This window comes from Falco peregrinus, chromosome 3 (assembly GCF_023634155.1).
Source record: "Falco peregrinus isolate bFalPer1 chromosome 3, bFalPer1.pri, whole genome shotgun sequence".
Lineage (NCBI taxonomy): Eukaryota > Metazoa > Chordata > Aves > Falconiformes > Falconidae > Falco > Falco peregrinus.
Genome location: NC_073723.1, coordinates 91,488,645 through 91,509,677, shown reverse-complemented (window position 1 = coordinate 91,509,677; position 21,033 = coordinate 91,488,645). Strand labels below are relative to the sequence as shown.

At 38.6% G+C, this 21,033-nt stretch overlaps 1 protein-coding gene across 1 annotated transcript; it reads left to right on the top strand.

Moving 5' to 3' along the window:
- The first annotated feature begins 55 nt into the window (after positions 1 to 55).
- Positions 56 to 19,524, top strand: VPS4B (vacuolar protein sorting 4 homolog B). The gene is made up of 11 exons (XM_055800819.1): positions 56 to 232; positions 2,818 to 2,929; positions 4,281 to 4,431; positions 5,682 to 5,749; positions 8,658 to 8,777; positions 9,014 to 9,170; positions 10,645 to 10,793; positions 10,963 to 11,044; positions 12,956 to 13,175; positions 16,052 to 16,189; positions 18,007 to 19,524. The coding sequence occupies exons 1-11, from the start codon at positions 206 to 208 to the stop codon at positions 18,106 to 18,108; spliced, it is 1,326 nt and encodes a 441-aa protein (XP_055656794.1). The 5' UTR covers positions 56 to 205; the 3' UTR covers positions 18,109 to 19,524.
- The last annotated feature ends 1,509 nt before the right edge of the window (positions 19,525 to 21,033 follow it).

The following is a 21,033-nucleotide window of genomic DNA, read 5'->3' as shown; positions in this document are numbered from 1 at the left end:
GGGGCGGGGCTCGGCGCACGGCACTGACCTCAGGCTCGGCGCGCGGGGCGCTGCCCGGAAGCGGAAGTGGATCGGTCCGTCGCGGTGCGGAAGTGCCCGGTGGAGGCCGCGGTTTCGATTCGGTGGGCGGCGGGGGAAGGGGAGCTCCGCCACCGGCAGCCGCGGGCCTGCGCTCTTCTCCTGCCTCCTTCTTCGCCTCTCCGCTATGGCGGGCGCCACCGGCAACCTGCAGGTAAGAGCGACTTCGGCCGTGCCCGGAGCGGCGCGGGCCCGGCAGGCGGTGGCGGTCGGCGGCCGCGGGCAGCAGGGAGCGGGCTCCGGGGTGTCTTCGCCGCCTGCCCGCCCGCGGCGTGTCCCGGCGGGGTGGGGGACAGGCAGCGCAGGCACCTGCTGCCCCGGGGCCGGGGGCTGCCCTGTCGGCAGGCGCAGCAGGAAGGGGGTGCCGAGGGGGCCCGGCAGTAACAGTTCGCGGGTTGAGCCCCTCAGCAGCACTGGCCTCTGCTGGCGGGGGCGCTGAGCCCCTGAGGAGGGGACGGGGACCTGCCGGGCAGGCGGTCGTACCGGCCCTGCGGGGCGCTGGAGCAGCGGGGCCTGGTGTCAGCCTGGGAAACCCTGTTGCCTCTTGCGGTCTAGATGCGTAGTTTGGCTTAGGTTGCTTCTAAAACTACTGACCGAAGGAAGGATTTGCCTGCTCTTTCTATTTGAGTTCACTCTCAGTTGGGGCTGTATTGTTGTTCCTGCAGCTGGTTAGCAAAACAGATTCAGAAATGACCTGGATTTAAAATAGTAATTTCTCTTCAGCTGCTTTCAACCATGATCATTTCTGTAAGCTCATTATGACCATGTAATGCTTATACTGGCAAAGCTAGGGGTGATATTGCAGGGTCTAGAATAAGCAGGAGAATTAAACCTGTTTAAGCTAAAGATCTTTCCAAGGGCAATGTTTGTCAAACTATCAAACCATAGCCATATGAGTAGTTAGAGCTGGTCGTCTATGTCCTAGTTCATACAACTTTCTAATAAATTATTTCCCATTTGGTAGCAGTGTTCTTCATTACAGTAACAGGCTAAGGTGCCAGCTGATACAGTGAAGTACTAGAGTTGAGAATCTAATACCCAAGTAGTAGTCTTTGGGTGTTTACCAAAACAGAGTATACCAAAACCAGTCAATACACAATGTAGACTTTATTTCAGAGGAGCAGGGCTGCAACATGCCCTGTTTTCTCACAGTTCTGTTTTAGCAGGTGGTCTTTGATGTTTATTCTTTGTATTGTGTCACGTGTATCATTGTCTTTGTACTGGATCCAGGCATCACTGAACTCTACTGTGGTAATTTAAGGACTTCTAAGAAGACAGTAACTTCAGTTTGGGGTTAGTTTTTGCTCTTATGCTGGGTTTGAATGGTGCGTAGAGGGGCCTAATGGAGCCAGCACAAGGTGAGCAGCAAGGCAGGGACTGCTCGTTCATATGTGGTGAACTGCTTATCAGCTCATGACTTCTTCAAAAATGGAAAACTAAATTCTGTTCCAGAGAAACAGATGCTTAGTGTTCCAGCATTTGCCACAACAGAGCTGTAGAGTCTGCTTTATTGGATCATTGTTTTAAAATAAATTACTCTTTGATTTTGGGTAGATCTGTTGAGATGATCTTTGTTTCCAACAGAGCAACACAAAGCAATAGTGAGGGATTTTGCTGTTTCTTCTTTCATGGCTACTGTTTACCAGCTTTGTTTTGCTGGAAACACATCAGAGCGTCTGGTTAGTGGCAAGAGTATCTGTACTGGAATGTCTAGTGACAACTCCTTGCTGCAGTTGAAGCTCTCCACCTTGCTCCCTGGCATTACCATAGTCATCCTGAGCATACTAACAATGCTTAGGAAAAGAAATTGACTGAGTGTGGAAAAATACATGTAGGGCTATAGAAAATTTAGTTAGCATTGGTTAACTCTGGCTAACTGACAGCCTTTTTTTGAACTTACATGAACTGGTCATTCAAACTGATAGCTTCAGCTGTCCTGAAGTGGTATAGGCAATCCAAGGAGCAAAGTGTAATGAAAGATAATAAGCACTTAAGACCAAAAGAATAACGGTGATATCAACAAATCCACAGGCTGTCTTATACAGTAAGGGTTGGATCACAGTCAGTTTTATTGAAAATTAGCTGAACAAATAAATTAAAAATCCATCTATAACTTCTCCTAGAACTTCTCTTAGTGCTTGAGATTTGGGTGCATCCTCTGTCTGGTGGGTTTTTTTCTCCCCTCCCACTGGGGAATGGTAATTAGAATTTCTCATTTGGCTATCAAGAACTGAAATCCTTTGAGAGAAGTCTAACAAATAGACTTTGAAGATGTCTCCCAGCATAGCTGGAAGTGCTAGTTTAAGTGCATTGTAATCATGTACTTCCTGTATTGACTCTGCTATTGATGGGACTTAGTGATGTTATCAGTCATAGTTCAAAGTGTCTAGGTCTGTGATTTAAAAAAAACCCTTCCAAATCTTTCCATAGTAAATGTGAGAGATTAGTAAGGAAAACTGCATAGACAAACCAGTAGTAGTTCCAACTTGTGTTAGCAAATTTTAGCAGTTTGTTAATCAGTGTTCATAAAAAGTGTTATATATTATAAAAAGTTCATAAATGTATTCTCTCATGCACAAAGCACCACCTAAGACTTGCAGTTAATCGACTTCAACTTTTTGAGGTAAATGTTGAAGAGCAGAAAAACTGACCATCAAAAAAGTCAGAGCAACAGCTTAAAATGTCTCTGATGATGCAAAATGCACTTACACAACATTTGATGATTTGATTGTGTTACAGAAAGCAATAGACCTTGCTAGCAAGGCAGCACAAGAAGATAAAGCAGGAAACTATGAGGAAGCCTTCCGCTTGTACCAACACGCTGTGCAGTATTTTCTCCATGTTGTTAAATGTAAGTGTAATGTATTGGATGATTAAGTAGAGTTTAGTTGTCAAATTGCAGAGAGTAATCTCTTACGTTGACATCAGTATTTAAATTTTTACTTTCATCATCAGTTGATACTTGCTAATTGTAGTTTGACTGAGGTCATATATTTTGCAGCTTTTGCCTTTACTGTGTTGTGTGACTGCTCCATTCTTATAAGAAATCAGATTATTTTATATTTGTGTTTTGTTTTAGGGCTTTTTAAGACTGGGAACAGGGGTTTGCTCTCTTCTGGATTTTGGTAGCAATGTTTCAGGCTGGCCACTGCATGAGGAAATGTGACAATAAGTACAGGGATTCCTGTATTTCTGTTGAAAACCATGTGTTACACAAATAACACTTTGCTGTATTTTTTTGCTCCTGAAGTCATGCCACTTGCCTTTCTCCAATCTCTCTGCTGGCATTTTTTGCTCCTTAATCATGCTCTTGCTGTTCATCTTGGCCAAAATTTTGTAATTTTTCTTCAGTTTCCATATTCTCGTTATTTTTTGCCTGTTCACACTTCTCTGTACCTTTTGTGTCATGTCCAGTGTTTGTGTGCAAGGAGTGGGCATTGTTAATGTAGGTACAGCCCTAATCTGAGTGGGCTAGGGTTGCTTGCCTGACATAAATCCATTTAACAGATCTCCATGCTTTGAAAAAAAACACTGTTTTCTTTGTAATCAATTAGGATAATTTGTGTTTATCACTTCTTATCCTCTTATATTTTATGGACTTTATTAGAATATCCCTTCCTGTGCTTTTAACAATACTGATTTACTTTTGGAAACTTAACATATAAACCTAACATGTTAAACTTTGATTGCTGATTTCAAATACTGTAGTAGTGACTTGGAGAACAGTGTGGCTGTTGAACCACACAACTCAGGTGTTCTGTGTGATTTTTTTTTTTTTTTTTTACTTTGATGTGAACATCTTCTAAAATTAGCAGGCTATGGAAACATAAAGTATGCTTCTAAATAAATATTGCTTAGCACAACCAGCTTCTTGATGAACTATTTTAGAAAAGGAGCGAAGACAATGTATGGTGGCTTGAAAGTCTGATAAAAAAGCTTCCAGTGCCATTGTCCCTTAATCCTTTACAGTCAAATTTTAAGCCAAAACAGTGTTCAGGTGTATATTTGATTTCTGGTGGGTGATGACATCCTTCCTGTCACTACTTTCCACAGTATAGTGGAAAAATAAGTAGTTGAGCTGTTTGGTTATGTTATGAGCCTATATTGATAAGAAGTAAAGATGACAGAGATTTAGTCTTTTTTCTGATTGATGCACATGTGTTTTGCTGTTAACAAAGCATTGTTTCTCTTCAAACTCTTAGATGAAGCACAGGGTGATAAAGCAAAACAGAGCATTAGAATGAAATGTGCAGAATACTTGGACAGAGCAGAAAAGCTGAAAGAATATCTGAAAAAGAAAGAAAAATCTGCACCAAAACCAGTTAAAGAGTCTGGTCCTACTGATGGAAAAGGGTATGTTTTTGGAGAAGGTAAAGCAAAATACTTCCTGAACTCAGCTTATTCTAAAATTCTACTCTTCAAAGATCATTTTAACTAGTGTTTTTGGAATGCTTCAGATGATTACTAATGCTGAAATAGTGGGCTGCTTAAAGAAAAAAACATGAATTAGCATCACGGGCATTTATTTTCTTGTTTACTAAAATCTGCAAACATTTGTATAGGAAAGTCACTGAAGAATGAAAGCTGTTTCAGACTAACGCATGATTATCAGATTTAATGGCAGTGAGCCTGATGACCCTTAAAATTTTTCTACACTTAATACTTAGTAACTAGAAAATATATTCAGACCAGTGATTACTGGGGCCCGAGACTGATCTGTCTCACACTTGGTAATAATTGCAAAGCTGTACGTAAGGTGAAGTTCTGTAGATGAACTGAATCGCTATAATGCTGTGCTGCTGCCTAGTTTATTTGCTGCTTTCCTTTTATTAGATTTGTTTTCATTTTGCATATGAGAGGGCTGAAAAAGAAGAGCCACTTTTCCATTTGATGCTACCTTCATGGGGATAGGAGAGAGGAAGGGTTGAGGATGATACCTTCTGGTGGGATTGCAGGTTTTAGCAGTCCTGAACAGCTTGATTTGCTCAGTTGTCTCTTGAAACTTCACCTGATTTTTCAGTCTCCTTCATTGTCTGCTCGTCTCATCAGTTTTATTTTTTGAGCTGTACTGTGTTCTGCTGGTTTGTGATAGAAGGAACTGGTAATATGGTAGAGGCTACATGTATTTTCATGACCTCTATTTCAACTGTTGACTATCTAGTCTCTATTTTCCTTCTTCCGTTTCTAGTTTCCTTTTTCTGAAAAGATGAAGGTGTAGTTTCATAGTACTAGATGGAATTGACCAAGCCCTGTTGCAGTCCTAGATAGGGGACAAGTGCCAGTGTCTACAAATAACCATTTTAGTGCCTCCATGTTCCTCAATACAAGGGCTTTTGTGTCTTAAAGGCTGGCTCAGAGCATGCAGAAGTGTTCTGAGAGGGCTCAGACCCATAAAAGGTAGTTGAAATGGTGAGGAGGGTGAATTAGAACAGGGTGTAGAAAGGCAGGAGTACAATGATGTAAAATTGTAGAGATCTGAAAGCATCTCAGGGTTTCTTTCATTCCTCAGGCTGGTGTTTTTTCTGCTTTTTGTGTTCTGGTTTTTATCCTAAGACAGCAGTCTCTCTGTATTTCAACTTTTTTTTTTCTTGTTTCCAAATCAGGAATGATAGTGATGGGGAAGGGGAGTCAGAGGATCCTGAAAAAAAGAAGCTACAGAATCAGCTTCAAGGTAATTTTGAAGCATCCTTTTCTTTAAGTAAATGTGGCTTCATTCAAGCAAATTCCTATATTTTTGCCATCTAAATGTTATGGATTAGCTTAATGTCTGTAGGTGGTTTGACTAGTATGTATTCTTCACATACAAAAGCATAATTTTTTTATGTAAGTATGAGTTTGTGTGCCATGCAGTTATACAGTGACTGTGTTGAAATGTATCTCCTGCACCCTGTGCTTCATGTTAGAATTGTACTATTTGTCAGGGTAACATTTTGCAGCAGGAGAAGTTGCAAAATCCCAGGTAGCTATTGGCTAAATTGAATCAGTATTTTTTACTCCAGTGCACTGGAGTATTGCCTAGGGTTAAGGTAACAGACATCATACAAACACTTAGTGTAAGCAGGACCATTTTCACAGAAAAGCCTGTGCTCAGGTTTAGGGGTTGGGAATGTGGATTCTTGCCCGTTTATTGCAACAGGCAGCATTTCCTTATATGCAGTGATGATGCTCTCCCAGTTGAGTAACATAATAGCTTGGGTTTATGAACTCATGCTGAATACAGTCAGTGATGCAACGTATAGCAACTACCAGTATTTTTTGTAGATGGTAAAAAAGAGGCTTTTTTTGATATTTATTACCCTTTAGTGGTGAAAAACTGTTCAGAGCTTCCCTGCCAGAAGGTGCTTACGGATCTGAAGAAACTTCACTGTTCTTCCCCTATTTTTCAGTGTAACAAAGATCGAATGCATTTCCCAGGTCTCTGCCTGTGTCACTTCAGGAGCTATTGTATTGTATTTGTAAACTGTCATGCTTTTTCTACTTCTCTGCACATTTATTTAGTCCTATGCACAGTTATATGGGATAGTTTCCTGTATTTTAAAATGCTTGAAAAAGTATGAGCATTGGGCTCTTATCCTGTCGCCTGCTGTAAAGACTTTGTTTCTTCCCACGTGAATCTGACCTTCAGTTATTACTTCAAGAAACAGTTTCTTGCGCCCATCGCTAATCACTACTTTGATACTTGGTATAAAATGACAGTGTTCTTATACATTTGACTGCTTGGAGGTCTAAGGTGTGAGATCCTTGGTATCTTTGAATTTAATACAGGAGACTGTTACTTAGGTAATATGAGTCCTGGACAGACTTCAGATTGCTGATTTTCATTTTGCTTCCACAATAGCCACTGAAATTCCCTGTATTTAATTTTTCTGACTTTGCCTTATGAAGCTTTCCCAGATCTGTGGGTATTTATGAAGATTTTAATTATAATAGCAACTTGACCTATTGTGGAAGAAGTGACCAGTGACATTCAGACTGAGCAGTAGTTGTGGGTTGATTGTCATGTACTCTTGCTCAGAATTGTGAAGGCTTTTTGCACTCTATTAATCTTCCAGCTATTAATTTAGACCTACAAAATTAGGAAGCTTACAATTCCAGTGCCATTTCTGTCCTGGTACAGGTAATCTCTTACAGTGCAGCAGTTTCAGTTACCATGGTATGTCTGGTGCAGATAGCTGATATTTCAGCTTCAAAATGATCTCTTGTTCCTATCTGAACTGGTACCTGTTCTGCTAATTATTTCAGTGATGGAGCCCATAGTTCTCTTTACTTTAAGAAACTGAGGTGTAACTAACCTAGTAAAAGTATGTAATGCATTGGAAGTGTGTGGTTGAATTAATTCCAGTGTGTAGATTGCAAGCTAAGACAGTTTGCAGTCAACTTTCTCTATAATATTTTTAACATCTTTAACAGTATGATGCTGCTTCTGGTAAATTCAATTTTTTTAACAATTGCAATTGTTAACAGAAATTGTTCATTTCGATCTGATATAAAAGGAATGCAGCAAAAGAGAAAGTATCTAAAGAGATAGATAGAGTAAGCAAGTGTTATTGGCTTTATTCGTTAGCCAGTGAGTAACAGTAAATTTTCAATCCTGTAGAAGAAAAGTCTTAAATTACTTCACAGAGCTCTGAAGGCATAAGGTGAAAATGTTAAGAGAATAGCTGGTGAAAGCCAATTGTGAAATTATAGAAAACTCCTTGTAGAGAAATAGGGCAACTGAAACTTCCAGAGTACTGAGATAAGCATTGGGTTTGTTGGCATTTGTTTATCTGAGAAAACTTCTCTTACCTTTTGGATTTGCCTTGCCTAGGATTACAAGATCTAATATTCAATTACTAGTTCCAAGTTGTCCCATCTAAAAGTAGTCAAGACAAAATCATTTATAGCATGTCAGACTAAACAATCTGAAGTCTGAAGAGAAGGCTAAATTACAGCTCAGTTGACTAAAGTCAGGCTGAACTTGTTTGAGCGAGACAAGACTTGGCGATAGACTTTGAGAGAACATGGCAAAATTAAGAAAATATTTCTGGAACTAAACAGGCTCCATATAACCTTTCTGATGCTTTCAGCCTTAGCTCTCAAATCTGTTTACCATGAGATGATCCAATTGTTTGCTGCACATCTGGAGATACCCAACAAGTTACTTCATCAGCAGGAGAATCTTAGAAATCCTGGGCTAGTGCAGCTACATTGCGTCACCTGTTTAAAATGAAATTTCAGATTTTTTGGGAAGTACAATGGTTTAGCGAGGAGACTGTGCCTGTGGGTACCTATTAGAGAAGGTACTCCTCGGACAACTAAACATATATTTACTGGTCAGTTACAGACTAGCTTTGTCTATTATAAGACTTCTGCTAACTCTCGAGTATTCTGGTTATCCATGGTTTACTGTGGTAAAACAATGTGATGGATTTCTGTAGAAATAGCATCTGGTTTACTAACAGTATTCAGTGTTTATCTGCTGAGAAATGCCTTGGTTTTATTCAGTATGGACATGGGTATAGATTTCTTAATAATTTTTTTCCTCGGTGGAATTTATTGAATTTATGAGAAGATACGTATTTAATCTTTTCTTATAGGAGCAATTGTTATGGAGCGACCAAATGTCAAATGGAGTGATGTTGCTGGCCTTGAAGGTGCCAAAGAAGCACTTAAAGAAGCAGTGATCTTGCCCATTAAATTTCCACACCTGTTTACAGGTCAGAATTACAGCATTTATTTGCTATTGGCCGGTCAGACCAGCACTGGGGTCTAAGAGTGTTATGCCAGTGTATCAGAGACTCAAGCTGAGCTCTTAACAGAGATTGTGATCCATCTGACAGAAGTTTCACGGGTAGATGTGGAAAAACCTCTGAGTAAATTAGAGGGGCTTCATCAGAAAAATAGGTTCACTCTTTCTACAGTATTTTGAAGACTTCTCATTTCTCTCTTGCAGGAAAGAGAACACCTTGGAGAGGGATTCTCCTGTTTGGACCACCAGGAACAGGAAAGTCTTATTTAGCAAAAGCTGTGGCAACAGAAGCAAACAACTCTACCTTCTTCTCAGTATCTTCCTCTGACCTTGTCTCAAAGTGGTTAGGTGAAAGTGAAAAGTAAGTTGGAGTTGTCAGAGGTCCAGCAAAACACTGGCAAGAAGAAATTGTATAGAGGTAGAGCTGCTGTAAAGAAATGGAATTTGAGGGAAGGGTCACTTACTGTTTTAAAACAGATTTCAGGTGTTTCTATGCTTGGTGCTGCAGTGCCATATGAAGATATAATGTGCTGCATTTTGTGCTGCTGCAGCTGGACCTGTCTTCAGTCCTCAAGATAGTTTTTTAAAACTAGCTCAAAAGGTTTCAGGAGCGCTGTGGAGCTCATTCACCTTCTGAACTCAACTGTGATTGCACACTACATCAGTCTGAAGTGTTGAGATACTCTGCCTCTTGGCATCTCCCCATCATCTGTCCCAGAAGCTGTGCTGTTAACATGTGGCATTTCTTTGTCCATACAGAGGAGATTTTTCTTTATCCCCAATTTCAACCAAAATCTGGAAGACATAAGAGACTTGCAAAAGTAGGTTGGAGGGGAGCAGCTGTGAAAGAAAATTCCATGGTTCCCCATGCTAACTCTTTGTTTGTTACTTTGTGGTATGTGAAGACGACCAGGAAGCCTGAAGTGGCATGTTGGCTGCAGTCTAGAAGTGCAGGAATTTGACTGTCTAGGCTTCCAATGAAGATTATCTGAATTAAGAAGCAGCTCTGGGTTTGTTGTGCAGAAAGGACTTTGGTATGATAAGAATACTTGTCAAAACCATGAAATAGTTTGAAGTGTGGGACAACTAAGTTACACTATTTGTTGATAGCATGAGGAAGAAAGGCCTTTAGATAGTGTTTGAATTTTTTTTCTTTCCCAAAAGCTGAAAACCTGAAGCTGCTTTTCTTCTCTTGCAAAAGCAATACAAAACTGGAGCTTGGCATTTTCTCTGTTTGGCTTTGAGACTATAGTCTGAGATTTAGTGCTGGTAGTGTGAAGAATTTCCCAGCATATTCCTATTTATTTTGCATTTTAACTTAGTAAAATGTGTTAATAAGACATGGCAAGGTTTTGGGGGATTTTTGTTTGCAAACCAACTTTTCTTGTCATATAAAAAGTATTTACTAAAGTTGTATAAAGTAAATGTACACGTTATTTCTTAGAAAATCTCTAGAGTTAATCTAGTTAGGATACAAACGTTAAATAAGAGAAAGCAGTGTTCTTTTGATCCATCCAGAGTGGTGCTTTTGTATAGTCCAGGATTTCTTGTAGAAATGTAAACTGAAAAAACGGTGTTTTCTTGCAAAACCCTGCCTGGAGTACTCTAAAATGTTTCACTTCCCATTATACTGATATATACATATATATATATATATAAAAATACAGAGTATACTGCAGAGTCTTGGAGCTGGAAGAATGTTGTATCTTTGAGTAGCATTATGTTAACACTTTTCTCTCTTTAGCTTTCTCTAAAGGAAGTGACTGTATCATAATAAGTTATGTGTTTTTACCGGTGTAATCATTAAGATAACTGAAACTGTTTCCTTTTTTAAGATTAGTGAAAAACTTGTTCCAGCTTGCCAGAGAAAACAAACCTTCTATTATCTTCATTGATGAGATAGATTCTCTCTGTGGGTCAAGAAGTGAAAATGAAAGTGAGGCTGCTAGACGGATAAAAACAGAATTTCTAGTCCAGATGCAAGGTAAGTTTGCTTGGTTTTCAGAATTAGTCAGAGCAATTAAATGTATTTTAAGCATAGCTTGCATGAGAACAGTAAAAAGATCTGCAGTTCCATCCTGTTGAATTTTGATGGTATTTTAAAACTGTCTCTGTGATCATCTAAACAGTGAAATGATTTCTGCCTGATACAGGGGTTGGTGTTGACAATGAAGGAATCTTGGTCTTAGGAGCAACAAACATACCCTGGGTTTTAGATTCTGCTATCAGGAGAAGGTATGATGGCATTTGTTTTCATGGTATAAAATTTACAACTGTTGTAAGGGTTCAGTCTGAGACTACTGGAGGTAGTACTCCAGCTCGTGTTTCCAGATATGGCTAATGTTCTACAACTTAACTTCATGAGATGGACTGAGCCAAACTAATAGCCCTTTGCCCCTTTAAAGAGGTAGGTTGTTCACTTTTATATTCGCCCTGTAGTTTATTTGATTTCTTGATTAGATGATAGAGCTTGAGCAAGCAGAAAACTGTTCTGTTTCCTTGTTAGTTGGTTTCTGGTGGGCTTGGGGAACGAGTTACAAAATACACACTTCAGAAGGGCAGGAAGGGGTAGAGCTTTCCTTTTCAGCTGTTACCAAACTGTTGAGTAGCTTGAGTTCTTTCACGGAAATGTAGCCCTTATGTTACACAGAAACACCATGTTTTTCTACCGGTCAGGCATAATTTGTGATCTTACAGTGCGTGTTTTAACTGCTGTTTTGTAGACAAAGGGCTGCCATATATATATCTGATTAGCTGGATCGTTCTTTGAGCTGCAGAGCAGCAGAGGACAAATACAGCCGTGGGACAAATATGACTGTTGTGATAAGGATGCAGCTTGAATAATGGTCATTTTTGTAGGCTAAAGAAACATTACTTTTTTGTGAGTGTCTGTTTATTTATATACTTAATTCAAGCTGGCCATACTTTGATTGGGGGTTGGAGCAGGTGACCTCCAAAGGTTGCTTCCAACCTGTATGACTACAGTTTTGTGTAAGACCAATTTGGAGATGACCATGTTGCTTAAAATTTCAAGTAATTCTTGAAATTTCAGCTCTGAGGCCCACAGTACAAGACAGACAAGGACCTGATAGAGTGGGTCCATGTGGGGGCCATGATGATGAAAATCAAGAGGGCTGGAACACCTCTCCTGTAGTGATAAGAGAAAAGGCAGCGGCATTAAACTGAAGGAGGGTTTAGGTTTAGGTTACTTGAGAGAGACCCTTTTTTTTTTTTTTTTTTTTTTTCTGTGATTAGGGTGGTGATACACTGGAACAGGTTGCCGAGAAGTTGTGGATGTCCCATCATTGGAAGTTTTCAGGGCCAGGTTGGATGGGGCTTTGAGCAATCTGTTCTAGTGGATGATATTTCTGCCCATGGCAGGGGTGTTGGACTAGGTGACCTTTAGAGGTCCCTCCAAACCCAAACCATTCTCTGATTCTCTGCAGTGTGAAAGAGTAGCTCTCTAACTCTTGTCTATAGGACTTAAAGGAACTTGTAAACAATGGCAGCGATCAAATTAGGTTTTAATGGATTTGACCCACTTTGTCATGTATATAAAGTTAACTGTGTTCTACAAAATTTGCAGTCATTCTTATTTTGTTGGGAGGTAATCCCTACTGTGAGATCAGATGCTGTTTCAAAGAAAGAACTGCAGTTATCAACATTTTCTACTGACAACTATATTGAGAATATGACTTCAAATATGCTTCCAATGATGAGGTTTTCTTTAATTTAGTTGGAGACTGTAGGAAGTCATTGTGTCAGCTTGTTATCAGGCAGTTCTTTCTTTGAGTGTGAAAACTGTTCAAATACATTTCAACATTTAAAGACTTCTCCCTCAGTTTTTCCTTTGAAAACACAAACTGCTGAAGAGAATCCGAAAAAAACCTCAGTCTGAAGAGAAGATCTTTGACATGAAAAGGAAGTAGTTGTTATATTCTGGATTTTGGCTTATGCTAGCTACAGTATTATTTATGAGAACAAGTTGTTTGCCTTTGATTTTTTAAAAGATTTATAATACTGAAACTGCTTCTTTCTAATACTGTTAGGAACAAACTATATACTTATTTGCATAAGCTTCTTTCCACTGTGCACCTGCGTGAGCTAGCATCTGTGGAACATTTTGTTTTTTCTCTTTTAAACCAGGTTTGAGAAGCGTATTTATATTCCTTTACCTGAAGACCATGCCAGGGCAGCAATGTTCAAACTTCACCTTGGGTCAACTCCAAATCTCCTAACAGAATCAGATTATCGAGAGCTTGGAAAGAGAACTGATGGCTATTCTGGTGCAGATATAAGCATCATTGTACGTGATGCACTAATGCAACCTGTTAGAAAAGTGCAATCAGCTACTCATTTTAAAAAAGTAAGTAGGAATCAAAAAATTTTTTAGTTACTTCATCTCTGAGAACTATCTTAATTTGAAAATTCCTTGCAAGTAAACTGAATTTGGTTTTGGGTAATACTTACAAAGTGTTCTTTTTATCGTCAAGGGGAGAACTTGGGTATTTCTCCTGGCTTCCCATCCTGCCATGAGTCTGGTGGAGCTAGTTCTGGGTATTCATGTTGTGTAATCCAAGCTCTCCTGACTCTTCACGTCTCTAGGTAGTGTCAAAAGCATTCAGTTTGGAGTATGACTTAAGTGGGAATGTTAGAGGTGCTCTTTTTCTGGACCAAGTTATGTGATTCTTTCTTTGTTTTACTAGCGTGCTTAATTGAATGTATCCATCATCCACATGGAAACAGATGGATTATAATTAATGCGCATTCTGCTTACTTGGGATATTTTTCTTGACTGAAAAATCAAGATTCTTATAAAGTTCTGGTAAAAACAGTGAATCAGTGTTACTTGCAAGAGTAGTAAAGATGCAAGACAGCTGAGCAAGGCCTGTGGCCTTTGTTTCATAGGATGGGAACATAAAAACTAGATTACACTTATTGAGGTGTGTCTTAGAGACAATTGAAAATACATTGTTTGGCTTACCTTGCAGTTACCTCTACATACTATTAACTTAAGAAACACTTCTTCAAAAGAACCATCTAGAGTTCTTTAGCATCAATCTGAATTCATTAAATCTGGGAATGCTCCCCACCCCAACCCTGAGAATTTGCATGTGTGTCCTGTTCAATCAAATTAACTGTTCTCTATAAATTGTTAAGCTCTTCAACGGAGAAAAAAAAGTGTAATGTTATCAGTGGCTATGTAAAAAGTTCCAAATACATACAACATGTTTAACTTAAAATTATTTTTCCTGTGTAGTATTTTTTTTAGAGTAGACCCAGACTAAAAGTATTTTTTGTTTACGTTTTTACTGCACACTTTTTGGTTTTACAGAAATTCATGTATCTTGAGTGAAGGTGTGTTGAGGTATTCTGCAGAGGTTTTTGCTGCTGTAAAGGGAAGCTTTCATTTGTTGCTCCTTAACAAAGCAGGTGTGGGGTTGAATAAGTTAGCTTAGTATCTAAAATTGTTCCTGTTAAGAGATATGTACCATGTAACTTGTGTTGGCAGCAGTTCTTCTTCATCTCTGTTACAGGTTTTTCACCAGTAACTCAGCCTAACTTAAAAGGGTTCAGGGCCCTAAACTGAACAGCTACAGTTTGAACTCTTGAATATAAACTCTTTTTTTTCCATGGTTTCTTCAAGGAACAAATTCGGCTTAAGATAAGAAGAGAAAGGAACATGTAAGAAAGGACTACATAAGTTTCCTGAGTCTGCTTTGAGGAAAACTTGGGTCAAATTTGTAGTTACTAAAATAAACCTGCAGCCTGTCATTTTGGTGAAGGGGGGGGGGAACTCCAAAACATTTTAAAGGGTTTTTGAGGAGCTTTTCCCAATTTAAAAACAAAACAAGTATTTTGAAACAGTGACATGGTGAGTTTCTTTTGAGGACATCTCAGAAGTAACTCTGATGTAAACTGTGTTTGTTTAAAAATAAACAGCTGTTTTGGAGTATCAAGCATTTTCTAGATGCTTCCTTCCCTTAAGCAGTGATGCCTGAAGTATTTATCCATTGTTGACTTCTAAGTGACAATGACATTTCTGGCTAAAGGGCTGTTACCTTTTAGCATTTTGTTCAAATTTGGAAATCTGAGGCATGTCTCAGACTACCATGAAGCAATAAAATAACCTCAGTTGTCACAGCAACACAAAAGGAATTCTTACCACCTTTTACCCCCCAAAAAGGAAGGAATAAACCTCACAACTGCAGTACTTAAGTACTGGCCCTCAAAAGGGCTCTTGACAGAAGCCAGGTTGATTCCACTTGGTTAGTAGTACTTTAATTGGATGTGATTTCCTATTTTTATAAGCAAAATGTTTTTATTATATTTTTTATTATAAAATGTGTATAATCAATAAGGCTGTTACGATGCAAATAATTAGTAAAGCTGACTTGCCCCAGTTAAGCAGTAGTGCTTCTCTCAATGATTAAGAATTCATTGCAAAGGATTCCTTGCTCTATGTGATAATACAGGCTTGTCAGTGCATTTTGAATGTTACAATCTGTGCTCTCCAGCATCACACTTTAAATGCAGTTTAGAATAGCAAATCCAGTTCTCTCCTGTTAAAAATAGCCTGTTCGCATGCTGTCCTTCAATCTTTGTGCATGTTTTGAGTTCCTGTGAATATGTGATGCTGCAGGTAACGATAAAGGAAAATGAAACTATGGGTCCCAGATAATGTGCTGCAGAAAGGTAACAGACGCTGATGCAGCTTTTCTGGCTCTGTCCCTGTGTCTGGGATAAAAAAGGATGGCTTCTTGTTCTCCCACTAGATGGCCCTCCCTGTTTTCTATCCAGTGCTGCTGAGGTGGTGTCAGAAAAGGTGTTCAGAGCTTTGTAGTGCGGTTATGTCAAAGGCTGAAAAGCTACTTCTGGCTTCCTAACTTGAGGGGCACTCAAGGATAACTATTGAGAAGTTTTTAGAAAGGAACTAGGAAGGGTGGTCTTCTCAAACTAGATTTCCTGGCCATGTTAGTTTTCCACAGAAATCCTCAGCCTTAGGAGGAAGCGTTTCTTGGGATTTGACCTGATGTAAATTTAAGTATCTGGCTACAGTTGCATGTTTTCGAAGTGAATGATGCCAGTACATTTATACAATTTCTCTTTCACAGGACTTGTCTTCCCGATGGGTGGGGCATTGCATAAAATCAAGTTTTTGCTCTAAAGATGCTGTTCAGCTTCTGTTTTTTTGCCTTTAATATTGTAACTCCTATATACTCAATATTTTCTTATTTTCAGGTAAAAGGACCATCACTGTCTAATCCAAATACAATGGTAGATTTGTTCACCCCTTGCTCTCCAGGTGATCCTGAAGCCATAGAAATGACATGGATGGAGGTTCCAGGTGACAAATTACTGGAGCCTCAAGTTTCCATGGTATGTATTCTTCTGTAGCATTTTTTTCATACTTTGCAGATGTAAGGTAAAGACTTTCTAATGGTTATGCTAGGCAATTGGATGAATGGTTTGTTTTCAGAAACACTAGACATACCAGATAACATTTGAATTCCCAACATACAGTGCTACAGTACAGCGTTCTTGTGGAAAAAGCCAGCACTCTATCCTCGATAAACACTTCTTTCTTTTCTTCTTGTCTGTTGGCATGCAGCTGCTGTCCTTTCATCCATAGACAGCATGTGGCTCTTCCACTGCTCTTTCACTTGTCTTTTATTCATTTAAAACCTTTGCGATCCCTGCCCCATGATATGCTTCCTTCCCGTCGCTCTGGTAGCATTAATACTGATACTGGGGACTAGAAAACTATATTCAGTGTCAATTGGGAAGCGATGTGCTGTAGGTAACTACCCATGAAATGAATACAGGCATAAACAATACAATCTAAAAAGATTGTCCATGTAATGGTAGTTTTGTTTAAATTTTTTCATGGGTGATACAGCTCTTTCAGCTGGTTTTTTTTGTGTGTGTTAAAATACTGCTTTGGTCTAGGGAATAAAATATGTCATTTTAAGACAAACTGAAATTTTAGTTCACTGCATAAATAAAAAAAATAAATTGCTGGATGCTCATTCTGTATTTTCCCCCCCAAGAGCAACAAAAGGAGATTCTGAATTTAAGTACAGTGTTTGAGGGAAGGACTTGATAACAAATCATTTCTTGTCAGCAAACAGTCCTGTAAGTGAAAGAAAGAAATTTATGTATTTCATGGGATCACAAAACCTCTAAAACAGTAGGCACTGCTTTGTAAATATAGCAGTGCCCGTATTTCAGAAAAGAATTTGCATACTGAGGAAACACAAAAGGATGTGTGCAGGTGCAGGCCTGCCCTGAAACTTCTGCCTGCACAGTCTAAGCAGATTTTTAATCAGTGTCTCCTGGAATTAAACATACCAATTCCTTGTGTGCTCCTAGTGGTACCTGAGCTCTGATGCTCTATGGTTGCATAGGTGGTTGTTTCAGTGCCCCAGATCAGTTCTTGTCCTTAAAAAGATCAGGCTTTCATTCTTTCTAAGCAGTATCTCTAGTCTGATCAGACAGATCTCAAATGTAGGAAATCATACTAACTTTGGGTTTACCCATAATTTTATAGTAATAAGTGGTGTTAGGCATCTATGTTTTTCAGTTGCTTCTGGCTGGGACTTGATTTAGTTTTCCTGCCCCTTTTTAGTCATAGGATATTTTAACTGCTGCTTTCAACTTTGTAGACCTCTGATTTTCTGAACTCCTTTTTCTGGTGTCTGAATATTTACCTAGGAAACTGAATTGAAGAGACAGAAATTACTGATCATGAACAGTAAAATGTTGCTAGAGATGAATCATGAACTACCATTTTATGTTGCTGGACTGTGAAGAAATGTGGGAGTATCTATTTTCCACTTTAAACTGCTGTAGTTAAAGATGGATTGAAAATAATAACTGACCAAAGAAAAAAAAACCACCTCTTTTCGGTAAAAGGAGGTTAATAGAGCTTGAATGTATGAGCGGCTTAAACCTAAACCTGAGGTTGCGGTTTCGTTACTAGAAAACTCACTGACAGTTGACTGTCTTCACAGGGCTAAAATGCTGCCTCTGTGCAGAAGTGTTTAGGCTCAAAGTTTTGTGTAAATAGGAGCTCCTGTGGTCATCTTGTTCTAATGGGCTTTTTAATGTATATTTGTCTTGGCAACAAGATTGTTCGCAGTGATACTACACTTGTTTCTGAAAACACTTGTGGGGTTTTTTTCTTTTTCTGACAGATCGATATGCTCAGGTCGCTAGCTAGCACAAAACCAACAGTTAATGAACAGGACCTGGAGAAGTTAAAGAAGTTTACAGAAGACTTTGGTCAGGAAGGCTAAACCAAAGATATATGCGGAGTTTTAGAACTTTTTTGCTTTCTTAAGTATTCTTGTGTCTTTATTGATGGCACTTCAAGTAAATGCCAATAAAATCACTTCTTTCTTATTTTGCAGAAGAAATAGAAGATACCTTTGCAAAGACCCTTAAGCTTTTGTATTGTATTGTTTTCCTCAGATGTCTATTAAATGTATTCTATTGAAAATAATATGAAAATACCATTTTAGGGTGAGACAGCAAAGTGATGTGGTAATGTCTATTAAATACTAGAAAATTTTAAATGATTAGTTCAATTTTAGTTATTATATTAGACCTTGGGTACAAGTGAGTTTCAAACTCCCAATAGGCTCAAAAACCCTTTTTTGAGGGGTAGAAGAGAACATATTTGTTGAGTGTTTTCAGTATCAATCAGCCTACATATTAATTGCTGTCATTTAGAAAAATCAACAAAATTTGCTAATCAAGCATACTACATGTGTGGGTTTGCTATTAAAGTAAGAAAGAAAACACTGTGAGGATAAGACTACATGGGCCAGTACTTTGTTTAGATACTGATGGAAATGGTATTTGGCTTTTTCTGCTATGCTGTATTAAAATTTTGCCTTAAACAGCAAGCTTTTGTTTTTAACTCTTTACTAGCTGGTACACACTGTCACTATGCAATTTAGCAAAAGTTTGTTAAATGCAAGTATCTCAGAAGGTGTTTTGCTGGCTGTTCTTGGTGGTTTTCATGTTTTGTGGTGTTTTTTTTTTTTAAATCTGGATTTACCTTCTGCAGGAGTTTGACTAAATTTAGAAAAAAAGTGCTAGTAATGTCCTGTAAGATTCCACATGTCAAGGCTGGCAAGGTATAGGTAGTCTTTGGAGTGTATGGGAAGTATTTTGGGGTATAGCATACACTCTCCTCACATGTGAAAGTAACAGATGTTTTAGCCACAGAGTTTCCAGCTGTAAATTAACTCAGAACCCTACTGATAACTATTGCATCTGTGTTACATCAATTTGGTGACTAAACTTTGAGAGAAGGCTGGCAGTTTAGTACAGAAGTAGCACTTCCATTGATCTTTTTCTGAAGAATTACAAATTGAGATGTGCCTGAATGTAACTTACAACACTACAGTGTCAGCGTTGAGTTTGTGCCTTGTAAGTTTGCACTGGCTGTAGATACGAAACATCATTAGGATACCTAGAATACCGTGTTCCATTATCATTGTACAACTCTATCCTGCTTACACTTCGTTTAATTTGGATTAAAAGAAATTTGCACATTTTGTGTGTGTATATGTACATACACACATACGATCATCTTTTGATGGGGTTTGGTTTCCTTTATGTACATATCTTGTGTACTTTTTAAATCATAGGACGGGTGAAACTTGCTGTATGTAAATGAAGTAAAATGTTACAGTACAACATCAGCTATGTTCTTTGAGTATTTCTTCAATGTTAACTGTTTTCTGCTTGATTATTTTTTTAGACTTTGGTTTCTATGTTTAACAGCTAAACAAATTACATAATGAGAAATTCTTTGATCTACAAGGTGCTTACCTTTTGTTTGCTAACATGATGAAACATTCTTTCCAAAATCATTCAGTTACATACAGCTTTACCTCTGTCTTACATTGGAATGTGTCAATGTGAATCGGTGGACTGCGGATCTTTTTGTGCACCTTTGGGGAGATGAGGGCAGGATTTCCAGTGTAGGTGTGGGCAACTATGTATAGTAAACTTAATCCTTATTGCATCAGGATTGCTTTTTCTTAGTTGCTTCTTGTGAACGCTTCAGAAGTCAGCCACATACTGGCAGGGGTCTCACCCGGAGGTTTAGAAGCTACTATCTGAAGTACTTGTCTCTTGAACTTTTTTCAAAGGAGTCCTTACTGCAATCTTAATTCTCAGGAACTTTTTTTTTTTTTGTGGTAGGCTGATTTGTCCTATGGTTTCCATAAGCTTAAATGTGTAATCTCTTATCTTTAATGTAGAAGAAAAGCATACTGTGTGTTTTAAATTTATATGTTGCTGCTTGCTCAGTTGTGGGATGACATCTGTAACAGGAGCATTAATGTTTGATGTTTAAAGTTGTTTTTAGAAATTATTCCAAATAAACATCGCTGCTTAGAATTGCAGCTATGAGGACAACTTTTTGCTTTGCTGTCTTTGTAAAATGGGAATAACTTAACTGGAAAGCTCTGTAATATTATTAATTGATTCCAGAATAGATGATACACACACACTTCCCCCCCCCTCCCCAAATTTGGTTGTGTGGTGTGTGCAAAATCACTTTTTACTTTTCATTGTTAATTGAAAATACTCTAAATTACAGCGTTTATGAAGGGTTCTATTTGCTTTACATAATCAAAACCTCTGTAAACACTGGATGAATTAGTTATACATTTTTCATAAGGTCTGATGTATGACTCATCTTTGGCTACTTAGCTTACACATTTTTTTCCTGACTTCTGGTGTTACTGCTTACTGACTGCAATGTGAAAAGTCATTTTCTTTCCTGTGGGTAAAATATTTTTCAGTTAAATCAGTTGTGTTCTTCACAGATGGTTTCTTCACATTGACATTAAACTTGGGATTTCCTGTCACTTGTTGCATACATCTCAATGCATATACTCATAGGGTTAGAAAAGCACAGTAAATTGTTACATTTTTTTCTCCTGTGTTGCCTGATTGACCTTAAATTCCAGAGTCTTGTTTCTTCCCTGATTTACCTGTTGGCTTTATTTTGTCGTTCTCTAGCACGAGGCAAGTGTACAAATCTCCTTCAGTTTTCTTGTTTGATTGGTTTTGTTTTTCAAATTATCTGCTGGTCTTCCAATAGCCTTTTGTTTTAATTAGTGGAGCTGAACAGAGGTAGCTGAGGGAGTTATTTTTGAATCACTTTTGTCCATGCTCCTGGCTGCTAGGGGTGTCTGATC

Coding starts and splice junctions, on each gene's coding strand:
- VPS4B (XM_055800819.1), top strand. CDS start 206: ATGGCGGGCGCCACCGGCAACCTGCAG. Junction 233..2,817: donor GCGCCACCGGCAACCTGCAG/GTAAGAGCGACT, acceptor ATTGTGTTACAG/AAAGCAATAGACCTTGCTAG. Junction 9,171..10,644: donor TGGTTAGGTGAAAGTGAAAA/GTAAGTTGGAGT, acceptor TCCTTTTTTAAG/ATTAGTGAAAAACTTGTTCC.